This window comes from Scomber scombrus, chromosome 22 (genome assembly GCF_963691925.1).
Source record: "Scomber scombrus chromosome 22, fScoSco1.1, whole genome shotgun sequence".
Taxonomy (NCBI): domain Eukaryota; kingdom Metazoa; phylum Chordata; class Actinopteri; order Scombriformes; family Scombridae; genus Scomber; species Scomber scombrus.
This window is the reverse complement of record NC_084991.1, coordinates 22,066,287-22,091,877: the sequence shown is the minus strand read 5'-3', so window position 1 is coordinate 22,091,877 and position 25,591 is coordinate 22,066,287. Positions and strand designations below refer to the sequence as shown.

The 25,591-nt window shown below is 38.0% G+C and overlaps 1 protein-coding gene across 1 annotated transcript; it reads left to right on the top strand.

Moving 5' to 3' along the window:
* LOC134004275 (ras-related protein Rap-1b) lies at positions 1 to 21,328 on the top strand. The gene is made up of 8 exons (XM_062443495.1): positions 1 to 101; positions 7,913 to 7,982; positions 11,309 to 11,377; positions 12,976 to 13,032; positions 13,692 to 13,832; positions 16,815 to 16,958; positions 19,164 to 19,256; positions 20,709 to 21,328. The coding sequence occupies exons 2-7, from the start codon at positions 7,926 to 7,928 to the stop codon at positions 19,248 to 19,250; spliced, it is 555 nt and encodes a 184-aa protein (XP_062299479.1). The 5' UTR covers positions 1 to 101; positions 7,913 to 7,925; the 3' UTR covers positions 19,251 to 19,256; positions 20,709 to 21,328.
* The last annotated feature ends 4,263 nt before the right edge of the window (positions 21,329 to 25,591 follow it).

Below are 25,591 nucleotides of genomic sequence, written 5' to 3'. Positions count from 1 at the left end.
GACGTTTTCGCGGCGGCAGGAGGGAGCGGCTCTGAGAGAGCGACGTTACCGGAGAACCGGAGAGAGAGAGAGCGAACAGCGGAGCGGACGGGTGGATGACTGTGAGTACTGCTTCCTTTCTCTCTTTCTTTTTTTTTTTTTTTTTTTTGGGGGGCTTTCTTTACCTTCTCTTTTCTATCCATCTTCTTTTTTTTTATCTCGTGTGTTTTCCCCTCCGTCATGTACATGTAGGATGTTGGTTCTAAACCCTCCGGGAGACGCACCGGGGCAGGCAGGCGGGGAGCAGGGAGGGTGGCAGGCCGGTGCAGAGCGCAGTCAGGCTGGGTTGGGTTTGCGGAAGCGACCGGCGGACAGACAGACAGACAGATAGCAAATGATAATGATAATATGGTTGGGATAAGACACAGACATGCAGCTGCGGGGCTTCACACCGGGTGTCTGTCCGTCTATCAACCTGCAAAGCTCGCTGTGTTCCCGGCTTCATGTTTGTCTCCAGCCCCCCTGCAGTCCTCCAGGCAGGCAGCGGGGCCTGCTGGCAGATGTGGCCGAGCAGGGAGCGTTCCGAGGCGGCCATAAAGCTGCGGAACTCCCGCTGCTTTGCCGGAGGGAAAAAAAGAGAAAAAAAAAAAAAAGAGAGAGGAAGTAAGTTATTTCACAGTGTGTAGAGTTGAAGAGTTTTTTGGGCAGGAACCTGTCTGTTTTAAAATGTGTGTGTGTCTTGTCTACCTGTCTGTCTGTCTGTAGTGTGTAGACAAGGCTTGGTTTTATTCTGTCAGCAACACACACACACACACACACACACACACACACACACACACACACACACACACACACACACACACACACACACACATTGAGTATTGACAGGCCCCACCTAGTTCTGGTTGACTCAGGGATCTGCTGTGAGTGTTTGTGAGTCCATCTTTTCTCCTCCAACTTTACTTTAGTAGATTAACATCATGCTGCCTTCTGTGCCTGTTGGAAAAAGCAGAACTACTACTACTACTCCACTTTGGGGCGGGTGCAACATAACAGTGCATGTAAATGGAGTAAAATACAGAGATTGGTGTATGAGTTGGGGTCTAGCATTGATAGTTTGAAGTTTGCCTGCATGGTGTTTTAGTTTTTTGACACCTTGAATTTGGTGTTTTTCTTCCTCTTAAAGGACACGACGCATCATTTGATTTGAAGATAAGCAAAGTGACATAAACAGTGAATACACGACACTTGCGCAAACGTAATCCAAATGCAGCAATAGTCACCTAGAGCAGGGTTTATGGCAGTAAAAAGCACTTAGATCCTTTATTTAAATGCAAAAATATCAATAATATAAAGTGGAAAATATGTCACATTGACGTTTTTAAGCGATAATGTTAAAGATTCTCAGATTTCAGCTTTTTAAACGTGATCATTTGCAGCTTTTCTTTGTCATATTTGATGGTAAACTGAATAATAATAATTTTTAGGTTTTTTTGTTTTTTTTGGACTCAAGACATTTTAACCCTTTACATACTGTTCATATTCTGACTCATAATTAGTCTTTACGCCACATTCACATTCATAAATTCTCCCTTCAGACATTAATAAAGCTGTCAGAGAGTGAACAGTGTTTATATATGGAAAAAAATACATTTACAACCATTATATTTTGATCCAGGAGAACATTTTTATTGAATATGATGATTTTTTTTGAATTTTTGTAATAAAAACAGGTAAAATTTGACAATTTGCATAAACAAAAATGTATATCAGCTGCACAGAAATAAAAATAAGATGCTTTTTTTGTTTATTCAGAGTCACTTTAGGAAAAGCTAAGCTAAAATAAATGTGTATATAGTGTTTTAACGGCTCTTAAATGTAAAATAAAAGGGTCAAATTGGACCCTGAACAGTATTTAAGGGGTTAAAATGCCATTTATAGGATTCTGGTAAGCTATAATAAAACATTTTCTCTATTTATTTGACATTTTATTGACAAAATAGTAAAGTATAACCAACACAATGAACATATATTATAAGATTATTATTATTACTGATGCTTTTATTGTGATAGCAGCATTTTAATGTTAATTCTGGCTTCCAGCTTTTATCACTGTGTGTTTAAATTAACCAGTTAAAGACTTCTAGTAATATTTGCCACTAAAGTACAGATTGTACTATAATGATTTAGGCCTTAAAGTGAGTCTTAGTGATGACATAATCCTGTTTAACACACCTTTAATGTTCCAGTAACTGTGATACTTACACACTTTTATTTATTTATAACCAAACAGAGCTGCAACAAACAACTCATAGTTCATTATTTATTCATTATGTGCACATTATGTTCTTTATCAGTTGATCATTTGCTCTTTAAAGCATCAATAAGCACTTAAAAAACTACTAATAAATGCCAGTTATTGCAGATTTAGATGAGATGAAGTCATTAAATGTCCAAACGAACCCCAAAAATATAGAATATACTGTAATATTAGATGAAGAAAAGCAACCAGTTCTCCTATTAGAGAAGCTGGAATCATCAATAATTGGACATGTTTGTGTAATAACTTAATTTATATGAATCGTTGCAACTCTATAAGTTGATTACGGCAACTCAGGAGAAGAAATGGTGGGTTGGAGGTCTGATTTTGGGCCCCTTAGATTGTTAATTAGGTCCTTATTTATTGGTTGGTTTGATAAGCGTCAAAATGTATAAAACATGACCAAAAAAATGAAGAAATCGTTACAGTTAATGTCATTTAAGTAGAAAACATTACAAAAAAAATTACAAAAATGTTTTGACTTTGTAGTTTTGTTACTGGGGTGGACAAAATAACAGGAACACTCGTACAATTGGACGCAGCTCTGCCTCCTTTGTGAAGGTTTTGAGTGTTGAACTGCTGTATGTTATCAATATATTATGTATGTATATATAATAATAATAATATACAAGGTTTTAGTGGATTCATAGATTAGTCAGTTAAACATTTTTAAGGTAGAATCGGGATAATCTGATCATAGTTTCAATCCTTTTTCAAGTTTTTGTAACTCATTAACTGAGTATTTTTTAGATTTGGGACATTTGGTCTCATAAAACAAGATGTTAAAGGTTATATTGTTTTTTTTTTAAATATTTTTTGACATTATTAAATGATTTATTGATTAATTAGGGATATATTGGCTGATTCATTGAAAGTTAAAGTAATCATCATTCCATGTTAAAGGTCCTTGAGGAGAAGCATTGACCTCCTTTATGTAGAAAATAATAATTATACTCATTATGGATTCATCTGGTGATTATTGATCAGCTAATTCATTAATGATCGGACGTATTTAAGTCAGAAATAATAAAAAAAATGCCTCATTTTAATCTCTCAGAGTCCAAGATGACGCTCTTGATTAATAGAGAATCAGAACTTCCACAAATAAAGTTCAATAAAAAAAAAAGTTGTAATTGAAAAAAACAAAAATAAGATTAAATTAAAGTTATATAAGTGTTGCTATGGTGATGTGTGATGAGCTGTGAAGGAAAAAAAACACATCCACAAACTCTCCTGTTGAATCTACGACGACCAAACTGAAGAATTTTAAGAGTTTGACGTTAAAGCTGCAGATTTTCCTCCTCGCTGCACCTCCTCCTTCCTCTCTCCTCCTCACTGCACCTCCTCCTCCTCCTCGCTGCACCTCCTCCTTCCTCCTCCTCCTGGCTGCACCTCTTCCTCCTCCTCGCTGCACCTCTATCTCCTCCTCGTCCTCCTCGCTGCACCTCCTCCTTCCTCTCTCCTCCTCACTGCACCTCCTCCTCCTCCTCCTTGCTGCACCTCCTCCTTCCTCCTCCTCCTGGCTGCACCTCTTCCTCCTCCTCGTTGCACCTCTATCTCCTCCTCGTCCTCCTCGCTGCGCCTCCTCGTCCTCGCTGCACCTCCTCCTCGCTGCACCTCCTCCTCCTTCCTCCTCTCTCCTCCTGGCTGCACCTCTTCGTCCTCCTCGCTGCATCTCCTCCTCCTCGCTGCACCTCCTCCTCCTCCTTGCTGCACCTCCTCCTCCCTCCTCCTCACTGCACCTCCTCCTCCTCCTCCTGCTCTCTCCTGCTTCAGTCAGTGCCTTCCTGTGATTCCCTGAACTCGCTGGGACTTGTTGCATCAGGCGTAGCGAGGAAAGCAGCGCTCTCGCCTTCAGGCTGTGAAATCCATCGCTGGTGATGCGTTCAGGTGTAAACGCCTCTCAGTCTCCACGTGGTGCCTTCAGGAACCATCAGTATATATTAGTAATATTATAAACTCATTAAAAGCTCTAATGATGCAGTTTTTACGCTCATAAAAATGAACGAGCTTTGGACAGATAATACAATACAATTTTCTGGTTTATTTTATCCCCCGTTTTGTGACATTTTAATAATCAAATTGATTAATGGAGGAAAATAAAACAGATGAATCAATACTGACAATAATTGTATAGTTGAAGCTCTGCATACAAGATCTGATAGTGTTTTAATAATGATAAATTATTATTACAATAATAATAATGCAGCTTAAAGTGGACAGTGTCAATTTTTATGTTTAAATTAAATTAAAAAACAAAAAATGTTAAAAAGGCAAACAAATGAAATAAATCTTTGCTTAATTAAATATATTCTGTTTATTTTTTCATTTCATAAAAACATTAAATGCATTAAAAAAAGAAAAAAGCATTAAGAAATACAAACACATACACACCAAACACACACACACACTCTAATCTTATCACCATGAAAACATGAAAACCTCGGCAGACCCTTAGTAACAGAGATTAGAAAAGTGTGTTTTTGTGTGTGTGTGTGTGTGTGTGTGTGTTTAAGTGTTTGGTATGTGTGTGTGTGTGTGTGTGTGTGTGTGTATGTGTGTTTGTGTGTGTTTGTGTTGCCTCCCATCATGTTGCTTCTTGTTGCTGCATCTACACCAGCGGCTGCGAACATGCAGTGAAGCATGATTGGCATCCACACACACACACACACACACACACACACACACACACACACACACACACACACACAGACACACACACACACACACACACACACACATTTCTATACTTGAGAGGACATTCCCTTCGGAGCTCAAGGATTTTGTCGTTTTTTTGAGTTGTGAGACATTTGAGGACTTTGAGAAACACTGATTGACATTTTTCACCATTTAAGTAGATTTTAAAGACTAATTGATTCATTAAGAACATGTGTTACACTCCCTGACCCTTAACTTTAACTATTTAACCCTCACATACTGTTCATATTCTGACCCGTCACACAATTACCTCACATTAAGTATCAATAACAAACTTTATAAGTCACAGATAAATGTAAGTGATTTTTTTAGTTTTAATGAGGAAAAAACTGTATAAAAGACACTATATAACAGTCCAATGTTACATAACACAGGAGAATGAACATTTCTTTTGACATTTTGGATGAATCGTGTTGAATATATTTAATTCTTGGTTTGTTAAGTTCATCAAATTTCAGGCTAAAATAAAAAAAGAAAGTATTTTTTACTGATCTCAGATGTAAAAATGGGTAAATGTGAGCCTGAACAGTATGTAAAGGGTTACATTCAGACAGTTAAAGCAGTTTATTAGGAAGTAACCTTTAAAACCAACCAGATCTTTAAAGATAACATTTAGATTTCCTTCTGTTTATGTTGTTGTTTGTTTATTCTTTTGTGTACTTTTGATTATTAGACTTGTGGTTTAGAAAAGTTCCTCATTTTAATGTAAAGTTTGATTTCATTTCTGTTTTCTTTTGTTTCGCTTCCTATTTATATATTTAACAAAAGAAATAAAACTCTTAAACCTCATATATATGTTAATGAAGTGGACAATATAATAGGAACACTTTTCAATATAAGGAACTACGACCTCGATACTGAACTTAAAGTAGAATTATTAACTTTCTGACAAACTGAAAATAGTATAAACTTCATAAAAGTAGAAGCAGAGCTGTTGTAATGAATTGACTTATATTACACACAGGTGTTTTAATGACGAGGCTGGTGACTCTATATTATAACAGTGAGTCTCTGCTGCACACACACCTGCAGGGAATCAGTCGTTTTAACTCATAACTAAACAAAGTGAAAGTGTGTCACAATACGATGTTATTGCGATTTTAAATATATCGCGATACGCTGCGATATTAATTGCAATTCATTACCTTTCTTCACCTGCATATTACGTCCCCAAAGGAAAAAAAACCCTGAATTTTTTGGGTGCAATTTCCTATAATAACAGATCAATACTTGGCGTCTGTGTATTGATATAATATTGTCATGCAAAATATCGCGATACGATGTGAATGTAGCTACCAACATGATCCAGATTTTTCGCTACTGTTAGATTTAAGGGTTCATTTATATTTGTTTTTGGGGATTTTTTGAAGAGTATAGCTGATTATAATATTTATATAATTTTAGGTGATTTGAGTATTGGTTAATGCTTTTATTTATGAGTTACAGAGAGCACAGAGGTGAATCTGTTTAGGACCAGCAGACGCCTCTGTGTTCTTTGTCTGTTTGTTTGTTAAAATAAAAAAAAGGTAAAATAAACCAAAAGAAACTTCATGCTTTCCTGGATAATTAACCTTTTTTTCTCTGTGTTTCTCTCTGGGTTTTTTTAGCTTTATTTTAAAGTTAAGGACAAATCGTCACTACATGTTTGTGCTCTGAAACGTAACAATCAAAAATTATTATTTAATTGATCGGATTCACCGGCTTTCTCGACCACAGCTCCTCTCTCTTTCTCTCTCTCTCTCTCTTTCTCTCTCTCTTCCTCTCTCTATCTGTCTCTTTTTTAAGTATGAGTCAGGATGTTACATACAGCGGAGGGCGAGAGCGTTAACACATATTTTTTTCTTGTAAACCCATCAACAAAGCGGGGCCTCGCCCTCCCTGCACACTGCTTACTCTTACTTTGACCGAAAACTCCCTTTCCAATAAGTAATGAAACAGTTACTGAGAAACAATAAAAGATAAAGAGAAAAACAACAAAACATTTCAACTAGACTCTAGATACCTTTCTTCACAGACAAACAGGAAGAGTCTTAAAGAGGAACATGACCTCTTAAAATTAGGTCACCCATGTAGAAGAAATGTGCAATTACACACATATATATATATTTTTCAAACTGGTGCCCTATGATTAGAGGAAACTGAGAAAAAAAGGATGTAACTCCCCCTTTCGAACAATAGGAAATTGGTGAATTCGTCCTTTAATATTGTTATTTCTAAAGACAGAGGAAGGGCTGCTCATTTCCACACTTAAAATGATTCTTTTCGCCAATAATGGTGCAAATGTTACTGTATTTTTTAATTGAAAGCTCAGTATTGGTGATTAATTGTTTACTAGAACTACATGTATCCATTTCTAACCTAAAATCCAAGTCTGAAACCCTCCAAACAAGCCTCTGTTAGTAGAGAGGACGAGTTCAGAGTGTCCTCACAAAGATAGAAAGACAAGTACACACACACCCCCCCACACACACATATACACACATATACATGCACGAATGGGGTCATAGCAACAGTAACCGAGGAAGGATTCCACAGTTGTGACATCACCGCCAGCTGTGTTGTCACGTGATTGCTGTGTTTTCATTAACTCGGCCAGATGCATGCTGGGTAATTATTACCTCCCAGCGAGAGGAAGGAAGTGTGTGTGTGTGTGTGTGTGTGTGTGTGTAATTGATAGTTTTACAGCACCAGGTGTGTTGTAGCAGTGGGCGGGGCTTACAGTGATGCTGCTGTGTGATTGGCTGCTGGGGGGGGGGGGGGGGGTGATATCCAGGAGTGGAGTTAGTAACCTAGTAACCTCTCTCTCTCTCTCTGTGTGTCTCTCTTTCTCTCTCTCTCTCTTTATGTGTGTCTCTCTCTCTCTTCATATGTCTTTCTCTGTCTTTCTCTCCGCAGACAGACAGTCAGGATGCGTGAATACAAACTGGTTGTTTTAGGATCAGGAGGAGTCGGAAAGTCAGCTCTGGTAAGTGACATCTGCCACTTCCTGTCTGAACTGAGGTGTTTGTACTTAAAGGACTGTCTGTGCTCGCTTTTAACCAGACGTGTACACAATGTAGTCGTCTTTGTCTTCATGTGTGCGTTTGTATATTTGTATTCGGGTCAGTGACAGTGGCAGGATGAGCAATTTAAAAATATCTATATACTAGTTTTAAAAGCAGCATCAGGTTTGTTAAAATGTACATTTAGTATTTTTGTTGGTTTTATATCATTTGAAATGACATTTGAACCATTTTTTTAAAAACCAAAAGTAAGACTGAATGCTCCTGAAAATGTCAAATGGTGTAACCACAAAAGAATAATAAATATTAAGTATTTTATCACCTACAGTGTATTTAAGTGGATTTATACTAATAATGACTTCATTTAAAACATGTAAATGGTTCCTGATCTCCATGGTTACCAGAGTAAATGTAATATTTAGAACAATTGTATTCCATTAGCTTTATTTAATATAAAGTTATAATGTAAGATCATACCAAACTAGTTGATATGGTGTTTTATTGACAATTTACTGTTTTTAAGCAAGTTGAATTATTTGGTACAAAGTTTTTATGGTTACACCACTTAGACATTTTTGCCATAATCCTCTAATATATTCTCTCAAAATGGATTAAAAGCAGAAATTTGATGCTGGGTCCATAAAAAAAAAAGTGTGCAAGTTATTCATACGTTTATTTTCACATTTTAACCCTTGAAAACCGAAATATGTGTATGTTACTTGTTTACTTACTACTCTGTTTTAGTTTCCTGCCTTTGTTTTTTGCATGTTTACACTTTATATTGTATACTGATGTTCATTAATGTGCTCTGTCCCTATCAGATAAACTAATAAATGAATGAGAAATGTTCCTTCTTGTCAACAAATCCCATTAAAAGGCCAAAACCAACAGTTTCCTCCTAGAGATGTGGCTATAACTGAATAATAACCGATTATTTACTGCATGCCGACATTCACAAGAGCTAAATAATAATTAATAATAATAAATAATAATGCATCAAAAAATGACTTTCAATATTCATAACAAACTAGCTTAAACTGCACAAACTAGTATTAATTTAACTGATAATCAGCCTTCATTTCTTTACAGAAACATCAATTAAAAGAATAAATATTACCGGCTTACAGACCCCTAAAAATATAACAAGCATCGATTATTTTCTACCCGTAATAAACAACACTTAGCATTTCCTTTACCATCATGTTAGCAATGAGAGACGTACCGTTAGCTTTCTCTCTGAGACGTTGGTCAAACTTTCGAGGAGCCGTTATAACCGTTGACGTACTAGTTTGGTGATTAGCGTCATGACGGTCCGTCTCCCTTAGTAACCGTTACAGCAGACAGCAGCTTTTTGTCCATGTGAAGCCACCGTAGCACAACTCTGCTCCACATATTTCACACGTGACAACATTATCCTTTTACTTTCTGGAAGGTTTTAAACCACGCTGGACTTCTGTGTGGCTTCGTCTGCATCATATTCAACCAGTCAGCTAGCTAGCAGGCTAACTTACTAACGAGTCAAAGTAGCTGAGGTTTTAGAGCTCCTCCTAGTGGCTAAAACTGGAAATAGCACTCCAGTAGCTGTTAGTGAAGCCTTCATACTAGACTACACAGCTCAACTCTTGGTTAATGTTTTTCAATTAAAACAGAAACGACCAGAGCACAAAGATCGACGTTAATCCCCTCAATGATTATTCTGTTTTAATGATCCGTCTTCATCTCCTCATCGATCTGATGCTTTCATCTGTTCATTTACGTCTGTTTAAATCCACACGACTACGCCTCAGACAGACAGATGCAATATTTCAGGATTCTTTTGTCATTTTCATCTTTCATCACACTGATTGAAAATGCAAATAAAAACAGGTGGATGTTTGATATATCAGGCGTTGGATTAGGGCTGGGCAATTAATCGAAAAATAATTGAAACCGACATTTAGAAACTCTAATCGACTTAATCTTGCTCATGTCAATGAATCGTGGTGTTCACTGTTGCCATGACAGTAAAGGTTGCATATCTTTAAGGAATTTGATTATTTGAACCCAAACCATGATCTTTACATAGTTCTAATCAAGTAAACTAGACATTAACCACAGCGTCACACCTTAAAACATCATTATTTTCACTCCCTAAAGATACTCATGTGTGAGGGCAGCAGTGTAAAATGCAAAACTAAAGAAACTGTGAAAATACATAATTGTTCATCAAGGGTGGAGATAATTGTTCATTAATCGTAATCGAAGTTAAAAGTTCAATTAATCGTGATTTTGATTTTTGCCATAATGGCCCAGCCCTACTTTGGAAACACACACTGTATTTGTTAGTAGAGGTTGTACTAATTAGTCGATTGACAGGAAATGAACTGGCAACGATTTTGATAATTGATTAATTGTTTTGAGTCAAAAGTCAAGTGGTTTATTTAGTTTTCTACGACAGTAAACTGAATATCTTCTGAGTTGTGGACAAAATGAGACATTTGAGGCTGTTTCGTTGTGCTTCGGTCAACATTTTACGCCTTTTACTGACATTTTATAAACCTAAAGGAGGAAAATAATCATTAGTTTATTGTTGGTTTTGCTCTGAACATGAGATTTGTTGACATTTACAGTAAGTATCTGCTTATTTTTAACTTTATTTTAGGTGTGATATAAAGAAACAACACTGGTGTAATGTCTGAGTGTTTCTTCTACAATTTTGCACAATTTCATAAGGTTGACTTAATACCATGAACATGTTTTCCTTTGTAAAGTACGAGAAAATTGACGAATAATGCCACAAATGTTCTTGAATCAGTTGCATTTTTAAAGAGTGAGTCTAGTTGGTATGAGCGCTTCGTGCCTGAGGCCCAAAGTTCACAAAAAAGTCATCTGTAAAGAAAAAGAAGAGAGAAAAAAAATGGACTCAGACTGATGTCATCCTGTCTGTTTTCTATGAATCATTTTCTTCAGGCCTGTTTGACATTGACACACACACACACACACACACACACACACACACACACACACACACACACACACACACACACACACACACACACACACACACACACACACTGGGGCAAGTCTCACTACAATGAAGAGCTTTACTCCAGATGATATAATGGAGACGTGTCAGTGTGTCACATTAATTCCATCCTAATGACTTCCAATAGAGAACAGAACAGAGCTCCATTAACACTACTGGCCTACTTCTCTTTATCTAACTGCCTGTCTCACTTCCTGTCTCTCTCTCTCTCACTCTCTCTCTCTCTCTGTCTGTCTCTCTCTCTCTGTCTCTCTCTCTCTCCAGACTGTCCAGTTTGTTCAGGGAATTTTTGTGGAGAAATATGACCCGACGATAGAGGATTCCTACAGGAAGGTGAGATCCTCGTTTCTACACCGACGTAGTCTAACTATCTTCACACATGATGAGACGAGACTCTGGTCTTCAAATCAGACATTCGCTATGCAGCAATAACTCCTCTTCTTCTCTTGTTTTTATTCCACACATAAGCCCTGATTTACTAAAACCCCAAATGTGTAAATGACAACAGGTGCAGACAGCAGTATTTAAATGAGGGTTTTGTGTCTTAATGGAGAGTTTGGACGAGCAGAAAGCTGCAAGAACAATTTGATCCCATTGAATTAGAGGTTCTAGTGGAAGAGGTTAATAAACATATTGAGTTACAGCAACAAAAAAAGAGTATATTACCAGAAACAAAACGCTATATGGGAGAATATTTGTGAAAAAGTCGGGGTGGGAAAAACCCTGTTCTCTGCGTATTCTGTCATGGTGGCTTCATATCCTCCTCACCACAATGACAGAGATAAATTATTTTTATCTCTATTTTTTTTCAGATACAAATGATAAGATTAAATTAGATTTAAAAAAGTAAAGATTACGAAATTATGAGACAAACTCATGATTACAGGATTATATGAGATACATTGTCAAAATTATAAGATTATATTAGAAAAAGTTTAAATTTCAATATTAAAAAAACAAATGTATGAGATAAAAAGTACAAATTCTGAGACAAAGTCATGATTACAAGATTAAATTAGATAAAATGTCAATATTAAAAGATTAAATGAGGTAAAAAAAATAAAAATGATAAGATTATGAGATTTAAAAAGTCAAAAGAGTGAGAGAAGAACTGAAAATTGTACTTTTTAGATCAACAGTCTCTAAGTGATCAAATAAGCCTGAATTATCAGTCAAAATTATAAATGAATGAGTCAAATGTCGACTTAATACCACAAACATGTTTTCCATCACAACAAATATAATAGATTTCTTATTGTAAATGGCTTCTCTACAGAATGAGGAAGTCATGAAATCTACAACATAAGATATGATATAAAGGTAAAGGAAGGAAATGAACCCTCTTTATCTCCTCAGTGCTTCTCTTACACTGAGCACTGAGCACCGGTTCAGTCTCACTCAGCTCCGCCTACATTTGTGCAAGCTGATCACAACGTTGATATTAACACACACACACTACTTCCCTGCTCGATTAGGACACACAAAGCTAAGAAATGTGCACCTGATGCACCGTTCAAAGAAACAGGAAGCATGAACAAATGTGGCAGGTTAGGGTTCGGCTTAGTCTGCTAAAATGAGTTCTAACAGGCTCAAACATTTACACATGTTTCATTGAGTCATTTCGTGTTAATATTGATGTAGCTGACTTGTTATTTAAGCATAAATATCTGTATAAACTGTCACAAACAATCAATCCAGTGGAGATATTATTTAGCGATGGAGCGACTGACTGCTCGAAGTTCTACACGGCTCATCGTTTCTCTCTATAAGTCTTCTGAGGCAATGACTCAGAAGTTCGACATTGCCGAGAAGTCGAGTGTAGTGTGCAGCAACAGCAACAGTTATTGTGAAATCTTGGAAAGAGAGTTTGTTATTGGTTGTGTGGTTTCGTCCCTGCAGTTCACTCTCTGTTCCTCTGACTTGTTTTGCAGCAAGTCGAGGTGGACGGACAGCAGTGTATGTTGGAGATCTTGGACACAGCGGGAACAGTAAGATCTGATTACACACTTCTACCCATCTGTCTCATCTGATGACCTGTTTCTAAAGGCTTAGACCTGAGGATGTGTGTCAAAAACCCCCTGAGTCATAACTCAGTCAAATCTGAAACAACATGATACACACATATATTTTTAGACTCATTCTGACTTGTCCACCTTAAATAAACACCCATAAATCTGCTTAGAAACAACAGAAAAAAACCTTCTAATTCATTCTTTTCTTTTTCTCTGTTGGTACGACTTAAAATCTATCTCGTATATTTGTTTTGTATGTGAGGCTCGACCGATACTGGCTTTTTGAAGCTGATGCCGATATTGATATATACAGATATACAACTTAAAATTATGAATTGATTATTAAAATAGCTGGCAATGAATTTTCTGTTGACTGACTAATTGATTAGTCAACCAATCGTTGCAGCTCTAGAACAAAGAATATTAACAGGAATGACAAAATCCATCAATATGAACTTATTTCTATATATTTCTATATTTCTCTTCTCTCTCTAAGTGCTGGGAGTCATGCAAACAACCTCAGACTAAAGCCACACATATGCAAAAAAAAAAGGGGGTGTGCACATACTTTTGACCACATAGTGTCTCCGTGTCTTTGCCTGACCGATTTTTCTCCCCGTGTCTTGCGTCTACAGGAGCAGTTCACGGCGATGAGAGACCTGTACATGAAGAACGGTCAAGGCTTCGCTCTGGTTTACTCCATCACGGCTCAGTCCACCTTCAACGACCTGCAGGACCTCCGAGAGCAAATCCTCAGAGTGAAGGACACCGAGGATGTACGACATGCATGCACACACACACACACACACACACACACACACACACACACACACACACACACACACACACACACACACACACACACACACACACACACACAGTTTTCTTAGGATTAGGCCTCATGCAGCAAAGTGAACTCCAGACACAGCAAACGTTACTGCTCTTACTCAGATGTGTTGAAAGATGAATCCCACTTGATCTTACATTGGAGATGCATGACTGATTGTCTGTCATTATAAGAGGTAACGCCCTTTAAACATTATATAAGGGCAAGTGTTGTGCTCATGTGCAGGAATCAGAGAGATGCCAAAAGTAACCCAAAAATAAAAAGATGTAGGTACTGTTACAAAAACGTACTAATAATAGTCCTAACTGGGATCAATCGACCAAAAGTATTTCTTAAACCCAAGAATGTAATAATCCAATTGTTATAATTACTCTTAAACATAATCTAACTTTGATTATATGATATTCATGCGATTTTTTTTAATGTCCCATAAATATATAACTTATGTTTTCTTGCATTGGACCAGTCGTAAAATATAAGAAAACATGGTTGAATCCCAGAAATCAATTAGTACTAACAGCATGAGAACAAATCGTAGATATGAATGAAAATAAGAGAGAATTTGTTCATTTACGTCTTCTTGCATGAGGTCCAATGTTAGTGAGAGAGCGACAATGGTTCATTTTAAAATAGTTTGTATCACCAGCACAAGTAAGAAAATAAAGCTTTAATATATTACTACTACTACTTACTAGCTTTCTCCTGAGCTTTCAACTGAAACTGACAATTGGAAAAAGCTAGTAAGTGGATCTTGAGTGGAGATTATTGGTGAAACTATAATTTCCAGGGTCAAGAATGAACTTTAACCCCCAAGAGTCATAAAATTAACAAACTTAATGTTAGTTACAGATAAATATCAGTCTAAAGTTTGCTAACGGTAACTAAAGTTAGTGATTTCTGAGTGTATTTAACGGAGTAATAATTAAATGTTTTAATCATATATGAACAATGTGACAATTTAGTTTTGCTGCCCCCTGCTGGATGAAAGCTTGATTTGAGCCTGCAGGAAGCCAGATGAGAGAGTTTCTATTGAGGAGTTTGAAATGTATTATGGTCTCTAAATAATTACTCAAACACAACATAAAAAAGGCAAAACACGACAATTAGGTAGAAAACAATATAACATTTTGTCAAGTTTCTCTACTAACTGAAAAGGCTTTAACTTATTACACCCACCTATTCTACAATACAGATTTGATGTTAAAAAAAACAACAACATTATGTTAAATAGTGCTTTAAAATGTTTTAGACTAATACATTTTTCTATTTATTTGCTTATTTTTTCACACCAACAGTCCAAAACCTAAAAATACGTCATTAATTTATAATGTTATATAACACTCAGAAAAGAGTAGCAGCAAACTTTGAACATTTGAGTAGGTGGAACCAGATAATATTTGGCATTTGTGTTTGGTAAATTATTAATCAGTTATTAGCAGAGTTGTTCCTGTTTAATGTTCAGTCTATTAACTAATCAATCATTTCAGCTGTTTGACTTTTGATGAGGCATTCTGATTATTTGAAGCATTTAAAACAGTGAGAACAGTGACACCTGCTGGCCGATCTTCAGTACTGCACGTGCATAGGCTGATTTAATGCTGGAGCATTGAATCAAAATGAATTTGTTTAATAATGGTCAGACAGAATAAATATCTCTGCTTTTTAACATTGTGGAAGTTCTTTGAAACTTAACTTAACACAAATTTAACAAAGAAACTGAAACTTAGGACAAAACAAACAACCGGTGTAGGACAACAATTAACATAGATTGGTACAGAGATAGTTTTATCACACCGGCATCTGAGTGTTTCTACAAAATACAAAGAGGAAAAAACAAAAAAAAGACATTAATTAGAACATAGAACACAATTATTGTCTGTTTCCCTTTTTTCATTTTATTTATTTGTAACAATAGTTTTTCTGTAGTCGGAGGGTGTAATAAGTCATTTTTTCCATGTACTGTAGATTGGCTAGTTGACAGTGTCTATAAAAAGATCTGTAGTGGGAGAGTCTCTCTGAAGCATTTTTTCCTTATCCTCAAGAGAGGCAGATATCATGTTCACACAAACATTCAGACCTATCTATCAAGATACAGAGAAAGAAATTGAACATTAGGGAATATCGGTCAGTAGTCAAAATGAGCCTTTTATCATGAGACTTGTGGTTTTTGTGTGTGTTTACATGCACATTAGTATCCTGGCTTCATGTTCTGGGTCTGGTGTTGACATTGACACTGGTGTGTGGAATTACTGCTTATTGGTTCAGGTTTATATATTTATTTGGGATATATCTTAATGTATTATTATCCCCAATTTGTTGATTAGAGCCTTTTATTTTGAACCATCCACTTGAGTGCCTTAAATTGGGGGTTTTAATGCCACACTCTGCAATGGACGAAGGCATATATTTCCTCTTTGAAATGAACCAGTATGCAGGTTTCTAGTGTTAACATGCACAACACATAGCCAGGACACCCCAGAATCCTGTATAGTGTCAAGTAGTTAGGCAAGGCAGCTTTATTTATATAGCGCATTTCATACAGAATGGCAACTCAATGTGCTTTACATAAAACAAACATTTAACAGTAAGAATTGGAAATAAAAAACATACAAACATGCAATTTGAGAAATAAAAATGAAACCCAATAATAGTGAAAACATAGAAATTCAAATTTTTTCGACCACACGGACAACCGACTAACACTATCTCTTCCATAGAACCTCATCATGTACTCTACCAGATGGCCCTCTGGCTCTCTGGACTTGTTTCGTGTCCCATGATTAGCTAATCTATGGATCTGTTTCTTCGGCACAATCAAAGATAAAAGTTAGCTTGGAAGCGTGTTATATACTCAACAACACAAGTCAAAAATTCTGCATGAATGTGAATATGAGTGTGATTGCTCCTGCAGGTGCCCATGATCCTGGTTGGAAATAAATGTGACCTGGAGGTGGAGCGTGTGGTGGCCAAAGAGTCGGGGACCGGCCTCGCCCGCCAGTGGAACTCCTGCGCCTTCCTGGAGACTTCGGCCAAGAGCAAGATCAACGTCAACGAGGTGATCAACGCTTAACATTTACATTAGAAGTCCTCATAGGTACCGTTAGTTTATAGCAGGGGGGGGGGGGGGTCATCTTCATTCAAGAGCCACATACAGAACAATCTGATCTGATGGGATCATTAAAAAAATGGGAGGTAGGAAGGATAAATGGAAGATAGGAAGGAGGGAAAGGAAGAAGGAGGGAAGGACAGATGGAAGGAAGGAAGGAGAGACAAATGGAAGGAAAGAAGGAAGGAATGAAGGACAAATGGAAGGACAGAAGGAGAGACAAACGGAAGGAAGGAATGAAGGAAGGAAGGAAGGAAGGATAAATGGAAGATAGGAAGGAGGGAAAGACAGATGGAAGGAAAGAAGGAGAGACAAATGAAGGAAGGAAGGAAGGACAAATGGAAGGACAGAAGGAGAGACAAATGGAAGGAAGGAATGAATGAAGGATAGATGGAAGGAAGGAAGGAGAGACAAATGGAAGGAAGGAAGGGAGGGAGGAAGGAATGAAGGAAAAGAGACAGGAAGGAAAGGGAAGAAGGACAGATGGAAGGAAGGAATGAAGAGAAGACAAGAAGGAAGGAAGGAAAAGAAGAGAGAAAGGAAAGATGGAAGAAAAAGAAGACAGGAAGGTAAGTGGGCCGGATCGGACCCCTCGGCGGGCCAGTTCTGGCCCACGTGCCGCATATTTGACCCCACTGGTTTATAGTAACAGAGATCTGACCCAGGACACCAACATGACAACTTAATCATGCTCTGGAACTGGTCTATGTGGTCTACTCACTGTTCTCGGGTCTTTATTTGGACCAGATCTCTCCTTTTAGAGCAGTAAGTCCAGATGTCAGGTTTAGGAAGAATGTCTACGGGTCTGTTTTTGATGTTTTTCTTCATTCTGTATTCCCATTTCAAAGTCCTCTATAACTGATCTCCTCGATGTTGCTGGATATAGAAACTCAGGACTCGCCGTTTTCTGCTCCTCCGTCTGCTTTCCATCTAATCCCTTAAATGCACCGCAGAGTAGACGAGGAGCTTAGAGCCAGATGCCTCTTTGATCAAATGTCTTTATTGATCGGTCAGCATACAGCTTTACTGCAAACTTAATAACGATCTTACAGGTTGGGAGTTGTAGTTTACATCTATCCTGAAGGTTTTCTTGTAGAGAACCCGATATTATCTAACACAGCTATTTGTACTGATGATTTAATCGAGAAAGGTTCATGTTGATCCAGACGAAGACGTAGAACAGAAACATAAATGTAATTTTTACTTCCAGGATCATTGGTGCCTGATGATATATGTCCTGTATAGTTGGGGTCAACAGGAGTTCAATCAATCAATCAATCTTTATTTATATAGCGCCAAATCACAACAAAGTCATCTCAAGCCACTTTACACATATAGCAGGTCTAAACCGAACTCTTCAGGTTTAATTTTAAAGAGACCCAACATTCCCACATGAGCAGCACTTGGTGACAGTGGAGAGAAAAAACTCCCTTTAACAGGAAGAAACCTAGAGAGAGAGGGGAAGGATAGGTCAGAGAAGAGAGAGATGAAGGAGAGGAGAGAGAGGAAGGAGAGGAGAGGGAGAGAAAGAGGAGGAGAGAGGAAGGAGAGGAGAGAGAGAGAGGAAGGATAGGTCAGAGAAGAGAGAGATGAATGAGAGAGGAGAGAGAGGAAGGATAGGAGAGAGAGAAAGAGGAGGAGAGAGAGAGAGAGGAAGGATAGGAGAGAGAAGCACATTGAAGGTCCGGGACTGGAATCTGCCATCCGGACGTCTACAGGACCAGTTTTGCCTGTGAGACGAGAAAGCACAGATAACTCCGGGGAAGAAGTTTAGCTTATTGATGCATTAAGTATAGTACATTAATAGTACATGAATGTTAATGGATATAGATCGATGGATAGAGAGAGAGAGAGAGAGAGAGAGAGAGAGAGAGGAGAAGAGAGGAGCTCAGTGCATCATGGGAGTCTAAGCAGCATAAACTAGGAGCTGGAGCCCTAACTATAAGCTTTATCACAAAGGAAGGTTTTAAGCCTACTCTTAAACGTATAGAGGGTGTCTGCCCTCCGGACCGACTCTGGGAGATGGTTCCACAGGAGAGGAGCCTATGGAACAAACATTTACCCCGTAGCAGTTTAACTTGGTCATGGCTTATATGGCAATATAAAAAATATGTTCTGAGATTAATCCTGATGTGTGTGTTTGTGTGTGTGCAGATCTTCTATGACCTCGTGCGACAGATTAACAGGAAGAGTCCGGTTCCAGGGAAAACTCGCAAAAAGTCCACCTGTCAGCTTCTCTAATAGCAGGTGAGTCTTTAATGCATACACACACACACACACACAGACACACACACACACACACACACACAGACATAGGAAGGGGGTGCTTTCCATTCTGCTGATTTCTGCTTCCTCCCGTTCTCGCTCCTCCGTCCGCCATCGTTGACGTTATTCTAATCCCTTAAATGCACCTCAGAGCAGACAAGGAGTTTATATATAGTTTAAAGCGAGATGCCTCTTTGATCGAATGTCTTTATTGATCGGTCAGCTTATTTTATGGGACAGTAAACATTCGGGCTGTTGTGCAAACAGCTTTACTGCAATATTAACCCTTACATACTGTTCATATTCTGCCCCAGTTTAAGTATTCCTTTATAATTGGTGCATATACCAAATTTTGAACCACAGCTGTATTTTGCATTCATTTTTTATTTTGGTTTGACACTATTATTATTATTATTGTAGTGAAAATACATGCACAATGGCACTATGTTATGATTTCATGTTATCTAAGCCATAATTATTTCTGTTAAGTGAAGCTGCAGCATTTAAATGGTAGGTTTCACGATAACTTTTAAGACCATTTATGTGCTAAAATGTATACCAGCTGCAAGTATTTTTGATTTTGTACACACAGGGACACATTTCAAGCTTAAAGAATGTATTTTAGGGTGTTTGTATTACTTTTAAATGTCACAATCTGACTCAAACTGTATGTAGGGGTTAATATACATGATATTGCAATGCAGCAGATCAGGAAAACCACCTGTGAAGCCAATGATACTAACGGCAGCTTTCCATATTTATTCATAAAATAAAAATAACATGTAAAATCTAAATTACAAACTAATCATAAAACACTTATATTTATTTATTGTCTTATTCCTTTCAAGTGCATCTTAGACAATAAAGGAAAATACAGTACAGCACAGTTGTGGTATCCTCTCCTATAAAATCATCCTGAGCCTGAAAAGGACATCAGACTTTTATTGCTCCTTTACGTCTGTTGTTCTTTCAGTAATTAAAAGATTGATGTTTGATCGTATCATAATACAATTGGAGCAGTTATCAGGTGGCAGCTGTTTCCTTTTTAATCTCTAACTCAGTTGTTTCTACATATTAATAGCCAACTTCTCCATATTTAAGAGAGAGTAATTGTCGTCTCCTCCAAAAATGACTGTAAAGTGAGTGAGGATGTCTCTTACTGTAGTGTTGTAAATAATGTAAATAATGTCACAATTATTATTTATTACTTATTTATTGTTTTTTATTTCTTATTGATGCTCTTTTATTTTTACTGTCCTCTTGCTGCTGTAATACTGCAAATTTCCCCATTGTGGGACTAATAAAGGACTAATATCTTATCTTTTTCCTCCGAGGAGCCACGTTAGCATAAATGGGAAGCACCACACACACACACACACACACTGTAACACACTTCTAGACAACTCAAATGTTCACTTGTACACTTTCCTCCAGTTCTCTGCTCACCTGAACGACCACCAACCAACCAACCAACCAACCAACCAATCACAGGACATCTTCCAATCTGCCACGCCCCCTTTAACACGACCATGTCATCATCAACGTCGGCCACCTCTGACCTCTCTTGTTCCCATGACGACTACATCTCCCATCCTCTCACCACCACCACTGTCTAAACGGAGACTGTTGCCTTGGAAACATTAAAACCAAACATCAAAAGACTGCGGCGGCGATGATAATGATGATGATGATGAAGATGATGATTCTGACGGGGGGTTTGCCCAAATTTAAACTAAGTTTCCCATCACGCTCTCTGCTAGGCCATTTTGCGCTGGGAAATGGCTTCTCGCTTTTTAATTTTTAAGTGTTCCTTTTTATTTTTTCCTTTCCTTTTCACTTATTTTCCAGCAGTGCCGAGCCACTCACACAGTTTGACCACTTCACTGTCAGCCATGATGATGTCACAGCGAGCACGGCTGGCTTTGTGTGCGTGGCTCCGGTCAGAAACCTGTGGATCCATACAGTGATTATTATTATTACAGTGGTTATTACTATGATTCTGTGTGAAAAGATATAAAAGTCATTTAATGTTTTTATTTTCTGATTTTTTTTGGGGGGTGGGTGTGGGGGGGGGGGTTAGGGGGTTGCAGCAGGTCGTAGGGTCAGCTCACCGCGTTTAGCTGACAGCTATGAGAGCGAATTGGTTACATTCTGAGAGAATGCTAACTATCCGAATGTGCTATTTGCTGCATGTTAGCTTTTGTAGCATATTTTTAACGAAATTAAAACGTGTTTATAGTTTTCGGCTACTTTTTTCATCTTGTAGCCAGATAAATATGTTCAATATGATTGTGTTTGTTGCGGTGTTAGCATTATTAGTATAACCACCAAAACAGATCGCTCCCAATCCCTAATATCTGATGAAATGCATTAACTTTGTTGGGAAGTATTAGCTTTTTAAAAAAATATTATTAAAAGCTCTGGGTTGCCTAGAAGCTGGTAAAATGCATTAAAAACATTGTGAACTACTATTCTGTTTGTGGAATATTACCTTTGTCAAAATAGTCTTAAATAATTTAATGTGTACTTGTAGTTTTTGGCTTCCTGGTTAGCCTAGCAGCTAGTAAAACACTTTAGAAACATTGTGAAGAACGGCTAACATTTATATTTTGCTGTCTGGCAGATGATAGCCTCATAGATTTGTTAGCATTTGCTCACAATGTTTAAAGATGATATGATGCTGTTTGTTTAATGTTAGCATTGTTAGTCCGTTCATAAAGAAACAAATAGGTGACAGTTATCGTGAGCTAGCTTCTTTACTATTTGGGTAACAAAATTATAATGTTATTTAGCTCGTTAGCCACCAGTCTATGGGATATATTGGCTATGTTGTAAGGGGATGCTAACAATAGCATTATCTTGGCGAAACAAACGAGCGTAGCAACTTGGTGAGCTGACTCTATAGATCTGCTGCTCAGGACGGACATGTTGCCTTTAGACAGCAGACTCACACTGGTCCAGTACCCTCCCTGTGTGTGTGTTTGTGTTTGTTTGTGTGTGTTTGTGAGTGTGTGTTTGTGTGTGTGTGTGTGTGTGTGTTTGTGTGTGTGAGCTGCAAAACAACAATGAACCAGGCCAGTTTCTGTGACGGCCTTTTTTTTGGCCTGGGCGGCGGGGGAGGGGTTGTGTTATATTTACTGAGCAGGACAGCCCGCGGGTGTTGTTTCTGTACTATTAACCATATTATTACCTGATTATTAATATTATTAACACAATACATCTGAGAGGGAAACACTGAATTATTGTCGATTGATCATTCCTGTTGATCAACCTCTTCTTTAACTGATAGGCAGATTAAACTATCCATGTTTCAGTCCCTCCAGGATTTCACAGTGTTTTCGTGCTTCTTGCAGCCAAAAATGCTTGATTTTGCGATACAGTTTGTGATGTTTTATGTGCTCTTATTGCTGTTTTAAAAATGTGGGAATGGGGGGGAAAAAATTGCAAGCAAAAGAAAATAATGTAATTGTTAAAAAAAAAAAAACTACCACCAATGAAGAGTCATATTTAATCACTTCCTTCGATACAATGCTGTGCTTGAGTTCCATTTTTAAGCCTTTATTAAAAAAACGTTCACCTCAACTTTAGCACCAAATATAATAGCCAATAATGCCATTAAAATAAATCCATTAACACTGAATATAGTCGGTTATGGGTCTTGATGCAGCTGCTTTGGTCACAGTAATTTGCCTATATGTTGTTCATTGATTGCAGATAGTGTCTTATGCTTTGCAGTAGAAAAGTGACTGTCCAGTGACGATTTCCCGCTTGTGGTCGACCATTATGTTACATGGAGTACAAAACGGTTTATGGCAGTCATTTGTGTCCATCTTCCAACGCTGCGACGACTCAAGTTACTGTGACACGAAATGTAACAATGGCTCCAAATCACAAACGGTTTAATGGGTTTGGTCATGTCATGCAAGAAAAAAAGTTGCAGTAATCTAGCAGAATTGCAAGCTTGTGCAGATAGTGCTGAGATTTCTTGAATTTGCATTAATAATTTCTGGAGGGACTGGTGTATGGAGGACCAAACTTCACCCCCTAAAAAAAAGAGTTTGGGTTGATTCTCCATACCATTTGTGAACACATGGATGGTTTTGTTGTCAGTGTTTTGATTTGTTTAAGAAGACAGTTGAACTAAAATCTCAGTGCTTCTTTTTAACCATAGCACGGCTAAAGTTGAGACCGACCGGAGGAGGTTGGGCTTGAAGCTGAAGCCCCCGCCCCATCATCTGTTGGGGGGGGCGGCCTGTGAAGCCACTAAAAAAAAGAAAAAAAAAAAAAAACAGCCTTCAAACATCTGTCTTCAGTTTCAAATGTGAGAGTGTTCAGCTTACTGATACAGTATGTTGGACCAGTGACCTCTGTGAGTACTGCTGTGCACAGTGTTGTACTATTAGGAGTACTGCTGTCAGTATTCTGGTTCTCCTCCAGTACGTTGAGTCATGTAGCATGTTGATGTTTCTGTCAGTCTGACCTCCAGGAGGTGCTGCGACAGTTTGCATGCCGAGCAGAAGCTTTCAAGTGAACGGTCTGTTTGCAGCCGAGACTGGGTGATTGAACTGTGTCAGTGAAAGGAAAGCAAGTGTTGGTGCCAGCAACTAGATGTTTCCCATTGAGGAGTTTAGAGAAGCGGCTCTACTAAGTTCTTCCAGTCGACCATTGATTTAATCTTCTTTTGCATCTTGTCCAAGATAGTTTTCTAGTTTTCGCCTCATTGTGGCACAGGAATGGGAACATGTATGTCTGACATTCCCGCTCGAAAACAAACTTGGTAGGATTTGTGTTTTATCAGTGGTGTTTTTAAACCATGTTTTTCATATTTTATTGCGGAAATACGTCAATGATGGTAATGGTTTTGTGTGATTAAATTCCCCAACTGTCAATGGGAAGCATCCAGACTGTCTCCCATGCAGTACAGCTGGCTTTATAAGTCTTTGAGGGATGAGAATGCCCATTTTTCTCAATGGCTGATGGCATTTTTGGGATGCCCCACATGTTTGTGCTGCAACACCTGGCCGCAGCAGCAATCAGACCATTCTGGCTTCCAGAGTCACAGAGGCTGTGGTGGCATTCATCATTTCAAGCAACTTCTTTAACGACTTTGTTCATCAGCACTGGCTAAATTTATACCTGTGCTAAATTAGGATTGTTAAAAGGCATGTTTTTTTTCCTCATTTTTGACTGAGCTAGGTTGGCAGTTTCCTGCTTCTTCCTAGACTAAACACATTGTGGACCTATCTTTGCACTGGATTCAGACATTAAACCAGTTCTGAAAGGTGGCATTGAAGTGATGAATGCAGCCGCATCCAAATGCAAACTGGAATGATTCATTCACAACGAGATTTTACATTACTGAAATAAATCTGCTTCTATTTCTCTGTATGGCATGATGACCAGTGAAATGTAAAAGGAAGCAGTTCAGACGACCAAGTATCCGGTTAAAATCCCATTTCCATCCTGCTGAGTCATCTCAGTTCAGCTTTTGGGGAATTTGGAACTGGTACAAAATGGTCTGAACTGGTTTCTTCCACAACAGAAACCCACAACAGCAGCAGGAGGTAGGGGAGGGGAGGGGGGCGGGGGGGTGAAGCCAAATGTAAAGTAAAAACTAAAAAGCCTTAAATGAATAAAAGTGGTGCAATTTTGTAACAGCAACCTGTGTGTGGAGTCATTCCTGATTATAGATAGATACTACTGTTATAAGTAGGTACATGGTACCCTGAGTTTGTAAAATCATGCTGCTATTTTGAGTTATTAAGTCATTATTTTTCAGATAGTTTCTCATTATTTTGAGTTACTAAGGCATTATTTTGAGATAGTTTCTCATTATTTTGAGATACAAAGTCATTATTTTTAGATAGTTTCTCATTTTTTAGATAGTTTCTCATTATTTTGAGTTATTAAGGCATTATTTTGAGATAGTTTCTCATTATTTTGAGATACTATGGCATTATTTTAAGTTACTAAGTCATTATTTTAAGACAGTTTGTCGTTATATCGTCTTATAGTGTCTTTAGTTCATTACATTAGCAGTAATGTGCTTCTATACATAATAAAAGGTTTATTTTCAGGATTAAAACAAGGACGGCTCATTGTTGTCTCGCTGCGAACGCGCATGCGCAACACGCTGAGCCGCTGCTATGGCAACGGCGACAGCTTGTTTCCCTTAGCTGAAGCTGAGCTGCTGGTTAGCATGCTGGCCCTGGTAGTTAGCTGGTTTAACGCTTTTAACCAGCTCATTAACCAACTAACTGACTCAACTTGTCTCATCATGAAGCAGGAGTGACCTTTGGTGGTGTTTAATCTGCGCC

What these genes read in the sequence shown, in the direction of transcription:
- LOC134004275 (XM_062443495.1), top strand. Translation starts at nt 7,926, where the DNA reads ATGCGTGAATACAAACTGGTTGTTTTAGGATCAGGAGGAGTCGGAAAG. An exon ending in GAGTCGGAAAGTCAGCTCTG is followed by an intron (nt 7,983 to 11,308) that starts GTAAGTGACATC and finishes CTCTCTCTCCAG; the next exon opens with ACTGTCCAGTTTGTTCAGGG. An exon ending in TAGAGGATTCCTACAGGAAG is followed by an intron (nt 11,378 to 12,975) that starts GTGAGATCCTCG and finishes CTTGTTTTGCAG; the next exon opens with CAAGTCGAGGTGGACGGACA.